The sequence below is a fragment of the Tamandua tetradactyla genome, chromosome 2 (genome assembly GCF_023851605.1).
Source record: "Tamandua tetradactyla isolate mTamTet1 chromosome 2, mTamTet1.pri, whole genome shotgun sequence".
Taxonomy (NCBI): Eukaryota; Metazoa; Chordata; class Mammalia; order Pilosa; family Myrmecophagidae; genus Tamandua; species Tamandua tetradactyla.
In genome coordinates this window covers 207,016,678-207,028,807 of record NC_135328.1, presented here as the reverse complement: position 1 = coordinate 207,028,807, position 12,130 = coordinate 207,016,678, and the positions used below count along the sequence as shown (strand labels likewise).

The following is a 12,130-nucleotide window of genomic DNA, read 5'->3' as shown; positions in this document are numbered from 1 at the left end:
GCTCTACTTGCCAGTCTCGGTTTGTGACACATACTCTGTCTGATGCCGCCTTCCTTTTGGCCTGGACCCTGTGGGTGCTGCAGAGAGGGAGGGGCCAACCCCCCTCCTTATCTGGTTTCACCCGGACGCATCTCAGCCTCCAGAGAACCGGGGGAGCCCCCAGGCCCCCACGTCCCAGGAGCATTGGGGCACACTGGCGCCAGGTGGGGGAGACAGGCAGCAGCGGCCGGGAGAGGGAGCCTTTCTCCCAGGATCTTCCCGGTCCCCTCCCGCGTCAAAGGGAAGAAGGCGGGCATCGCGCGCAGCCCCCGCCACGAGGGGGCGCCACGGCGCAGGCCGCGGCCGCAGTGCCCTGAGGGCCGCCTGCCGCGCGGCGTCGCAGGGGGACGCGGGTCCCGTCCCTGCCTTCCCGGAGCGCGCGCAGAGCTGACAGCAGAAGGGCCAAGGTGCTGAGGAAGCCAGGAGAGGGGACCAGCCGCGGGGGGCTCGGTGGGCGAGTGAGCGCCCCGCCCCATCTCCAGGAGGAGAGGAAGGGCAGTTCGGGAGAAAGGGAAGGCAGCGGCCGGGCCGGGCCGGGAGGGCGGGCAGAGCCTAGGGGGCCAGGCTGCGGTCTGGGGGCGGGCCGAGGGGGCAGGGCCGGCGGGGGGCGGGGGGCGGGGGAGGGCCGCGGTGGGGGAGCGCCTTTGAGGTCCAGGGGGGCTGTGAGGGTGAGACGACCACCGCCCCTGGCGCGGCCCCCTGCGCCAGGCCCAGCACGTGGAGGCCGCCTGCTGCGTTCTGCTTCCCAAACCCGCTCCCCGCATCCTCGCCACCGTCCTGAGGGTGGGTGCAGCCCTGACGGCCATTTTCCAGATGGGGAAACAGGCTTAAAGGAACGGTCCAAGCTCGCCCGGTGTTTGAGCAACATTGGGGCCTCCAGCTGCAGGGGCCGTCCCAACCCCCAGCAGGAATCGGTGATCCTGTCCCCGAGTGGGGGTCAGGGCTTGTGGCCGGCGCAGTCCAGCATCACTCTCCCTCAGCGCAGTGGCACAGGCTGTGCTGGGCTGGATGTCACTCCCGTTCCTTTTTCACATCCTCAAGCAGCGGCCCCCACAAGCCTACCGACTGGGACTATTGGCTTCTCCGGGAATGGGCCCTGGCTTGGTGGCAGTTTCCTGGGGTCCAGTGGCTCCCTTCCTGGCCTGCAGGAACACCAGGTGGGGGGGTGTGTGTGTGGAGAGAGAGACGAAATCACCCGGCCCTGCCTGGGGAAGCCCTCATCCGAGGGGCAGACCACCCCTGCCCCTGGAGCACACCTGTCCTACGGGGTGGTGGCTCTTGCTTTCAGGTGGCATCCGGTTTGCTGGGAAACCTATGGTTTTTATCCCAGAAAGCCCCTCATCTGATGGGGGAGCCCCAGGTCTGATGGGGGCAACATGGCCCCTGACCCTGGAGTGTACCGATGGAAGAGGCAGTCCCTGCTGTCAGGGGAGTCCAGCCTGCAGCTCCTCCATACCAGGATTTTCCCTCCCCTGTGGAGCCTGCACTGCCCTGGGCAGCTCTGGGCTGGGGTCTCAGTTCCATGCCCTGGGTCCCTGGAGCTCTGTTGAAGGGGCAACTCGTGACACATGGATGACAGGGCAGAGATGAGGGAAGTGCACAGACTGTGCAATTCTGCATACTGGGCTCAAAGCCTGTCCTGGCCACTTGCTAGCCCTGGGAGTAGGCAGACATCCTAAACCACAGTTTCTTCATCAGAGCCATGGGACCGACAATCAGAGTATCCTCCTTGGGCATAGAAGTGATGATTCATTGGAATGGGGGTGTAAGCGCGCACTCCAGCCCCTGGCCTTTGCTAAGGGCCTGGTAAATGATCGGGGCTGCATTAGCTGGTCCAGCAGAGAGGGTTACCAACACCTGCAACCTGGAACCTGGCTCCAGAACCTCCCCAGGCTCCGCCTAAAGAGGAAGGCCAATCTGATTGGTCAGACTCCAGCACACTGACTGAGCCATATGTGCCAGTAGGTGGGACCGCTGAGTCACCACGCCCCAGGTCGATTTCCGTTCTCCTTGTCTTACATGTCTTGCTCCTAGCTGCAGATCAAGGGATGGCAGGATCCTTCCATCTAGGGGGGTGGCCTGAGAGGATGAGGGCCCTACCTTAGAGCCCTCCTCAGGCCTGAAGAGGGGGCTCTGCAGAGTTCTGCACTGAGATTTCAGGGCCGGGCTCAGCCAGGGAGGCAGAAGCACACCAGCTACCTTCTCCAATAGCTGGGCCATTCACCCCAAAGGTCCTGCCCTTGACGAGTCCTAATGTAACTACTGAATGGAAGGTCAGCTCCCCAGACCCGAGGCAGGCAGGTTGCATCCTCCCATAAGGCAGCAGAAACTGGCCCAGAGCCCAGATATTAGCACTCTGCTCCTCTAGCTCAGAGCTCCTCTTGGTTACTCATTTAACCTGCTGATACAGTCAGGGCTATCTAGAGAAACAGAACCAGCAGGAGAGATCTGTAAATATGAGACTTATAAAGGTGGTCTCATGCAGCCATGGGAATGGAAGAATCCAAAATCCATAGGGCAGGCTGTGAAGCTGGCAGCTCCGATGAAGGGTCCGAACGAATTCCACAAGAGAAGCTCACTGGCTGAAGAAGAAATGAAAAAGTACCTCTTCTTTCTTAAAAGTCTTCACTGTTTGGATTACCTCTTTGGTGTGAGACATGCCTTAGTTGATCTGATTACATCTGATTATATCTGCCACAAATGCAGTCAACTGATGATTTAATACACCAGCCTTCCAGTTTGTCACCCGGCCACAAAATACCCTTGAAGCAAACGTCAGGCCAGTGCTTGTCTGACCAGACAACTGGGCATCATCACTTGGCCAAGTTGACACCAGAATCTAACACCTGCAGTGTTTTGAAGCCAGAGTTAATACATGGCCTTGAGTTCCTGAGGCCTAAAAAAGGGAGACATTCATAAGTCATCCCCGCTACCCCCTTCTCCTGTCTGCCTTCGCTTTCATTGGCACTGAATGGCGGGACCTCAGAAGTCTCAGTCCTAATCAGTCCCGTGTCCAAGCATTAAACTGATCAGGTTAACATTAGCCTTATGGCGGGGATTGGGGATTGCTTTTCACTGCAGAGCAATTGTATTCAACCATTTTAACTATTGGTCATGTTCCCCAGCCCGTGATAGTCCTGAGGACACATTCACCCTTATGTGCTCAATGAAGATTAAGATTAATGAGCATTATGTAGCCTTCCCACGGTGTTCACCATTGTAGCATTGTTTAGAAAATGATCTGAGCGAAAGAAAAGTTTGGAGCTGGGGTCCTAGAAACAAACCCAGTAGCAACAAAGGGAAGAGGAGTAAAAGGCATGGGAGACAGAATCCCGTCGAGCTGAGACCAGAAGGCAGGTAGGACTCCTGCCACCCCCACCTCCCCCAAGGCTTTCTCCCATCCTCTCTCTTGGCACCAAAGTGCCTCTCAAAAAGCATCTCGTGAGCCCATGGGGTGCTGCTGCCCAAATCCACTAACAGCAACGGATTTACGCCCTTTACTTGGCTTGCCTTCCCTTCTCAGGAAATGCTCAAGGGGCTGCCAGCCTCCAGGGTCTTCCCACCAAGAAGGATGTGGCCGGGGTCTGCAAGGCAGTCCTGAGCCTGGCTCCACACACTGTGACCCCTTGCTTCCAGCTACCCTTCATCCAACAGGCCCATCCCAGAGCCCCACTGTCCCAGTGCACTGGTCCCCGCTTCATTAACTCATTAATAACGAACTAGTAAGTGATGGCCTCTGCGGAAGATTCCAGAAGGCAGGTAGGAGCAGGCCTGGCATACATTGCATAGCCACAATCTCTGGGTTTTAGTTATTTTGGTCATGATTGTACATCTAATAAGGAAGGGAAACCCATGTATTCTGCACCTTCTTTGTGCCAGCACAGTAACACAACCCACAAGGTTCTATGCACGAGGAAATGGACATGCTGGGTTTGCCTTGCCCAAGGTCCCACAGCTGAGCATGCCAGGGCTAAGGCCTAGTCTTGCCAGCATTCCATTTTCTCCAGCTGGTTCTTCAAAGGAACGCCTTGAGCGAGTACTGGAGTTCTTTCTTTCCTATGCCCCATGGACTCTGTACTCAATGATGATGTGCTCCATCTGGGAACTCTCCCATCAGACCAAGCAGAAGCCAGAACCAAGTCAGGATCCTTGGCGTCCAGCATCGGGGCATCTCCAGCGTGAGGGCCCAGCTGACCGGCTGCATAGCCACCAAGCCCAGGGCATCAGGTGGCCAGAGGCCTAGGCCAAGGGCTGGATGTAGACATTCATGGGAGGGGCCAGGGAAGGTGCTGGTGAGGACTCCAAGACCTTCAGATCCTCGCTGGAGGCAGCAGGGAGGGAAGGAGAAAGCATGGACTCCGCAACCCTGAGAGGCCTTGGGCGAGTCCCCTCAATTCTCCAGGACTAAGTTCCCCCATGTCTGCAAAGGGGGCATGTTATCATCTCCACAGAGGGTGAGGGGAGGATGGCAGGAGACATCTGCCCGCACTGGCCCCCTCGCCATACTTCCGAGGTTCACGACAAGATGAAAGGAAATTCCAGATCAGGATCTTCTGAGGGCAGGAAGGAGCCGGGAGGGGCCCCGGCTCTCCTTAGGGCGGACATGTGGCCGGATCTGCGTGGAGAAGCCTGTCAGTGCTAAGCAAGGACGTTTGTTTTTGCTCACTTCCTTTGCCCGGGGTGAGCAGGGCCAACAGTCCTGCCAGGGCCGGCTCCATGTCCCCACCTTGGGGTCAGCCATCAAGCCCAAGGACACAAAGGCCTGGAAAGCGGGAAGGGGAGAAACAAGACAACAAAGCCAGTGCTTACTGCGTCCCAGTTTCTTTTTATTTTTTTTTCTTTTTTTCCTTTTTTTTTTTAAGTATGGAGGCTCAAGTATAAGATGTAGATTTATTTTTGTTTTGTTTAAGCTTTACAAAAAAAACAAAATAAAACAAACTCCTGTGCATTCCATAAAAATTGACAGAAAAGCACCTGGCCAGAAGAGCAGAACGATCAGCAGGTTCCCCGCCCCCACCCCACATGTGGTCTCCATGGGACAGGGGCCGGCCTGCACAGGACAGGACTGAAGGCTGCCTCTCCTTCCTCCCAGAGCCGTCCCCTGTCCCCTGTCCCCTGACCCCCAACCCCAAGCAACTCCCAAACACACGTGGAATCAGATTTCCAGTTTTTCTTCTATCTTTCACACACCACAGTTATTTCATAAAATTTTTTTGTTTTACATTTTTTACACCAATGTAACAAAAAGGTGGGAAGGAAGGCAGACAGTGTATTTTATATCTATAAATGGAGGGAGGGCAGGAAGACAGGGGGCTGGGGTGAACAAAAAACACAGTATGGAAATACCGAGAGTTTCGATAGCAAAATGTGGTGGGAAGTAGGCCTCAGAGATGGAGAAGGGTGTTTATTGGGTTTTATTCTCAGGGAGAGATGGCGCTGTGCAGTCGATGATGCAAGGTGTTATGTGACCTGTTGGTGGGGGAGATGGGGGAAAGGGAAGCAGAAAACGGGTTTTCTAAGAAAGGAACCTAACGGGTGCATGGCATGTCTGGTTAGCGGGATGCAGAGGTTTAACTTTGCTGCTTTCTCTTCAAAGCCTCCACCAGGTCGTTCTTAAGAGCTTCTTGTTTTGATTTGTCTGCAAATGTCTGCACAGACCTGCAAGGGAGGAAAAGTGTTATTAGCAGCAGCTGGGACGGAAGAGGAGTGGCCTTGGGCAGGGGCAGCTGGGCCCCGGAGGCTCTGACCCCTGGAGGCAGCTCTACCTTCTGACTGGCTGTGTTGCTCTAAATGCTTCACCTGCAGCCCCAGCCCGGGCAGACAGCTGCTTATCTCTGCATCAGGCTGAGGACCCCCTGGCTGTAGCCACCAAACCCTAAGTCCACTCGTCTGAGCACAGGGCCCAGAGTCCATGAGCTGAGGAGAGTTGGCTTCTGGGCACAAGGCATCAAAGACCCTTTGCTCCAGATCAATGCCCCCGGGTTTCTGGCTGGAAGCTGCCCTGCTTGGCAAGAATTCGGGCCAGGGGCTGAGACATGAGGACTTGGGGCCCCCACACGTGCAGGGGATACAAAGGGATCCCAGTCAGGGTCCAGGAGCCAGTTCCCCATGCTCAGGTCTTGGCGCACGGGGCGCACAGCCTCGGCAGGGAGAAGGGCTGCTGGGCTTCTGTTGTGAGGCTCCATCACCTGTCAGCTTGGCCAAGGGAACTCCTCAGCCTGGATTTCCAATGTCAGCATGGGAAAGAAGTGGCTGACCCTGTGCCCCTGTCAAATCCTGGATTTGTGGGAAAAGTTAAATGCAACTGCATTTGCTCACATGCATGAACACTCTTCAAGAAGGCTAAGGCAACTAAGGTTTGTGGAGAGTTTAGAACCTACAAAGAACTTTTCACATATCCCTCCCTCTCCCTCCCCCATTCAATTCTCACAAGCATCCTGGAAGAGTTACTAGTATTCTTCATTTACAGATAAGGAGACTGAGGGTCAGAAGTGCCCATTGGCAATTCCCTAAGTGATCATTTTGTCAAATTACCAAGTGTGTTGATTAACCAAAAACTTATTAAGCAATTTATTAAGCTTTAACAGATTCAAAGAGGTGAAAAGAGGAATTGCTGTGGATACTATGTACAGTGGGAATCTCAAATCTGGTATACACCAACCATGAAAAAGGAGAAGGATCAAAAAATAAATCTCTCAAATGCCAAAAATGGGTAAAATAAAATGAAGACTTGGGAGAAGCAATATCATCCCATGTTAAATTTTGGCTACTGAATCATAGAAAACTCACGGAATCCTCAAAACTTTAAGAGGTAGTACAGACAAGACTGAAAGAATCTGTATAAAATAAAGTAACTCCCATGAGAAAAGCTGACATGTAGCTGATGCCACTGAAAGGCGTTTGTGAATTTGGCAGTGGGCCCGCGTCCCCCGGCGGGACTGCCTCTGGCTCCAGTATGGGCCTCTCCAGCTCCTCCACCTGCTCACACAGCTTCCCGGCCTGGGTGGGTGCCCCTTCTTTTGGGAAAAAGGAGCCAAAAACTCAGGAATGGGCTATGCCCAATCCCCCAGCCACCCCAAAAGAGACAGTTCCACGAGAAGAGGTAGGACACAGGAGGTGAGGCTTGGGCAGCTCGAGGCAGAGGAGCAGGAGAGCACCCGGGAAGGTCGCTCACTGTCACGCAGCCGCAACTCCAAGCCTGGGGAACAAGGCCTTCAGGGTGAGGGGAAGAACCTATCCGGAAAACATGGACTGCCCAGCTGCTGAAGACGGTCTCCGTGCCAGCAGGCCTCCAGTGAGCCGCCAGGGGCCTGGCCAAATTAGGGATCCAGAAGACTCTAACCCCACCTAAAAGCTGCAGGGATGGAGAGAGGGCCACACCACCATGGAGCACTTCGAAACACTGTGATGGGAACCACTGGCCAGGCTTCTGCCTGACGGCCCCAGCGTGGGCCTTAGGTCAGTGCACACAGATGAGATTGATATGATAATATCCCAGGAGGCAGCCCCCTTGGAAACATGAAGAGCAGCTCTGTCTGGTTAGATAAGTGCCCCGCCCCACCTCCATGCCCCAGAAATCCCATTGAGCATTTCCCAGGTGGAGGCCTGGGAGATAGCCCCTAACCCCTTGGGCTCTACAGCCCTACCCACCCAGATTTTCCAACTCATTTTCAAAGCAGTTTTCCTCATCCTCTCTGGGGACGCCGACTACTTTCATACATCTGTATCTGTCACAAGCTTAGCCATGGTCCTTGGCCATTATCAACAAGCAAGAAGATTTTCCTTTCCATCAGCACAAGGCGTTTGAGAACAGCTGCAGCTCATTAAGGGCAGACAGTGATGCTGCTCCAGGGAGCACCGGCCCTGGGTGCCCCAGTAACTCCAGCAGCAACTGGCCTGGGCTGCATCCTGGTACCAGGCCTGGCCAGATGGGACTGCAGTGCCCACTCTGCATGCCGTTTTCTGAAATGCAGTGAATGAGCTCCTCTTTCTAGTCGGCCAGCCACCAGGAAGGTGGCTTATGGGGCTTCTGAGTCCTTGGTGGGAAAAGCGGGGGCAGAGGATGCTGCATCCAACAGACGCAGAGCAGCCTCCCCGAGGATGTGGCCAAGGAGACAGTAGACACTCCACTTAGGGCCGACAAGTGGCTTCTAGTGGGGTTCTTCAGAAGGAAAACCTGAAACCATCTATCTTCGCCACACCCAACCTCCGCCCAACACGCAAAGCGCACACCACATGCAGGACCGTCTCCATGTTACGTGGGGTTGGGCTACAGGTTAACGCGGCTGCTGAGCAACCAGGAGCGGACAGAGGGTTAGTGGTGTTTAAATGGCTGCACGGCAATAGCTGGACCGGCGGGGGTCTCAGCAGGTTGGTGAGTCCTGTTTAGTGGGGAGGGTTTCTCACGCCTCTCCGGCAGGGTACCTGGATCGGCTTAATTATCAGGCTGGATGTAGATCTGGCGCTGGGTCAGCACTTGAGAAAGCTCCCTCTGCAACTGCTTAAACTTTTGGTTGTCAGGGATAGCATCAATAGATCTACAGAGAGTGTTCAGAGATGAGTGAAGTAGGAGGGAAATGAACAACAAGAATCTAGGAACACACGGGTGGGATAACAGGTGAGGAAGAAATAAAGGGAAAATGCACAGGGCAAAAGAAAGAAGGGAAAAACCATCAAGGCTACTGCAGCCAGGGACTGAAGGTGGACACCCTAGCTAGCGAGGGGTACTCTGGTGCTTTTGTGATTTTCAGGGGCTCACACGTAATGGTCCTGCAGGCTCTTCCACTTCTCTCTCCCAGGCAGGGAGGAGGGACCACTCTCCAAACTTGGCCTGGGGGTGTGCAGGCTGGAAGGGTGGGAGCCCTGAAGGGAAAGCTCCCTGCGGAGTCTGGTGTGGCCTGACACTGACCACAGGCTCCTATCCCGCCACAGGCCAGGATGCCCTGGGAACAGATGATTTATGAGGCTCAAGGCTCAGCAGCAGGAGAAGGTGGGAAATGTTACCAAAGTGGAGAAAATAAAACCCACTAAGGCCAGACAAGTCCCCAAAGAGGGTTGGGGGGAGGGTGATTAAGCAGGAAATCAGAGATGAGGTCCAGAGGAAAACTCCTCCTACATTTTAAAACGGTAGGCAGGTGACTTAATCTGCCTCAAGCATAAGTTCAGAAAACGGGGCAGCCCCCAGAGCTGCGTCCTGCCACTCCTTTTGGCCTGTAAGGTCTGTTTCATGAAAGGGGGGATAAGAGGGCTGGAACCCAAGGGCAGAGCAGGACCCCTTGGACTCACACCTTATAGACTTTTCGATCGTCCCATTTCCTTCCTCCTTGAGTGGATGAGCGAAGCTACAAGGAGTGACTCGTTGAAGACACACAGTTCCGAATGACAGAGCGTGGACAAAATCAGCCTCCTGGCTCCAGGGCCAGAGCTTGTTCCATGCTGTCCCCACTGTCTCCCTAATTGGGCTCTGGCCTTCTCAGAGGCCAGACTCCTGCCCTGCCTGCCGTAGACCCTGCAGACCCAGAGGCCCTCTCACTTTTCACTCAGGCCAACACTGCAGAGCCGAGGCCATGAGATGGGTGGGAGGGACAGCTAGGACCCTGGCCACAGCCAACAGAGCCCTGGCAGAGGATATGAGAGAGGTTGGGACCCTTTCCAGAAAGCAACAGGCAGCAGGGGCCGTTTCTGTGTTACAATCTCTACTGACAGGACAGATGTGCCCAGGGGTCCCCTTCACACATCCTAGGGTCTGGGACAGAAGTCCCCTCAGGGCCCAGAGCCAAAAGGCAGATTCTTTAGATGGGGCCAACCCTAGGGATGAAGGCACCAGTGCTGCAGGAGTGACTGTGCCCCAGAAAACTGAGATGAGGGGGGTAGAAACCAATGTCCATTTAGAATGTAAACTATATACCTATGTATGAGGTACTTTACCTTTGTCATTTGTATAATTAGAAATCCCATGTAGTGGATTCTTTAGTTTCATCTTATAAATGAGGAAACCCAGGCTCAAGGTCACATAGCTATTAAATACTATAGCTAATAATTATTAGACCTAGGACTCGAATCCCTATCTCAGCTCCAAAGCCTGCGTTGTTGTGATGCATTACCTCAGCCCATTGACAATGTCCTTCGTTTTTCCAAAGTAGATTTCATTCAGCGTACTTCTGATTTTGTTCTCCATGTCCTGGGAGGGGAGAACAGTCAGACACAACAAACAGTCAGTCTGTACCCTCCAGCCTCCCCTGGGCTCCCCACTGCAGTCCTCGCTGTGACCACATGGGGGAGGCACTTGACTGCTCCAGAGGGCGGCCAGCTGAGCCCCACCTATAATTTGGGCTCAGAATGTTTTCCCTTCCTTGGGCAGGAGAGAATTCAATACCCAGGTACCAGTGGCCAACTGGAACCATTACTGGGAGCTAGTCTGGGAGCTAGTCTAAACCACATCACCACCCTTCAACCTTCCCACCGATTTTGGGAACAATTCTATGAAACTGGAGAACACCTCTTCTTCTACCAAAACAATGTGGTGACAAGGGAAGCTGAGGCAGCCGCAACAGAAGTTCCTCCAGAGCCCCACTGGAGTTCCAGGGATCTGCTTCCTTTTAGACCGCAGATCTTTGTTCACACCCAGCCAATGGAGGGAGACAAGACTTGGCACTTCCAAGAGCCAAGGACTGAGAAGACTCTCCTGGGAGCAAGTGTGGGAGGTGGGGATGGAGAAGGGAGACTTTGGAGCATGGAGGCCTGTTGGCATCCACATCAGAAGGCTCAGACAAAAAAAAAAAAAAACAACAAAAAGCCAGGAGGCCAAAGCAAAAACTGAGAAACACTCTGCTGGCTGCCATGGAGTTGAAAAAAGGAAGCAGGGGAGGGGTCAGCAAACCGGCAAACAGTCTTCAGGGCTGAAATGGCACATGTTGTATGTAGGTAAAGGCAGGCGCGAATCAGAGCCCCGAGGCCCGCTCACCTCCACCAGGCGCCCGATGTTGGCTATGTGTGGGGAGCAGTCACTCACAGTTTCATCTTTCTCCATCTGCAAGAGAGAAAACATTCCTCAGGCATGCCAGGGAAAACCAGGAACTCCCTGGGAATGGCACTCCCTGCCCAAGGCACGGCCCACCTCCACATTTACAAAGAGCTGACAGTTTCCATGGGTGGCCTGGGTAAGCAGTGAAGGTGTTACAAGGCCCCTTTTCCAGCCAGGGGGAATGGAAGCTCAAAATGACTTAAATTTCAGGTCATAAAGAGCAAGCCAGCAGAATCCCAGAGCCCCCATGTCCAGTAGAGATTCTGGCTGCTTCTCTTGGTGGAGCCGACACCTCAAAGCTCACAGCAGGGAGGGCCAAGATGGCCAGGCATGCCAGGCACCAACTCATCCAGGACCAATCAGGGAGGACTAGTTTGATGTGTCTCCACACACCACTCACAGGCCTAGGCTGCCAGATACAGGGCCTGATACAGGAGCGGCCAACGGCCCATGGTGTGGCCCTGCCCTGAATGCAGCTTGTAATGGCCATGAGGGAACACGCCACCTGGAGGGCTGGCAGGGAGGGACAGCCCCGGTGGACACAGGACTCAGAGGCCCTAAGTGGCGCTGTGACTTGCCAAGGTTCCACAGGTAGTGATGGCAGAACCCGAGTCAAACCTGTTTGTACTTCAAAAAGGATTCTTTCCATTCTGTGAGGGTCAGCTGTAAGACTATGGGGATCTAAGCAAGAGAGCACAATCCAGGCTCCTAGATTACAATGTGGTAAGCCCAGGAGAGTCAGTCCTACCCAACAATCTAGAATGAACATTAAAAGGAAAAGAGGCAGAGAGGGAGGGGGGAATCAATAATTCCTGACATGAATACTTGTTCAGGGATTCTGTATTTTTTTCCCAATTTTTTTCCTTGTTTAAGCCTTAGTCCCCTCACAAGATTACAAATTCCTAAAGGATATACTTACCTGTTTTAATTAATTAATTTCTGCATGGCAGGCACCAGGACTTGAACCAAGGTCTCCAGCATGGCAGGCGAGAACTCTGCCTGCTGAGCCACCATGGCCCGCCCATTTAACTGTTTTATATCCCAGAGGGCACTCAAGTGTGCTAAGCA

General features: G+C 54.1%; 1 protein-coding gene across 1 annotated transcript in view; it reads right to left on the bottom strand.

Annotated features, from left to right (window-relative positions):
• Positions 1-4,844: 4,844 nt before the first annotated feature.
• The window catches only part of CAPZB (capping actin protein of muscle Z-line subunit beta), a 186,190-nt gene continuing 178,904 nt past the window's right edge, over positions 4,845-12,130 (bottom strand). Inside the window, 4 exon segments of the mRNA XM_077151053.1 lie at positions 4,845-5,697; positions 8,464-8,576; positions 10,143-10,219; positions 11,003-11,068. Coding sequence (XP_077007168.1) covers positions 8,474-8,576; positions 10,143-10,219; positions 11,003-11,068 — 246 coding nt within the window. The 3' untranslated portion in view covers positions 4,845-5,697; positions 8,464-8,473.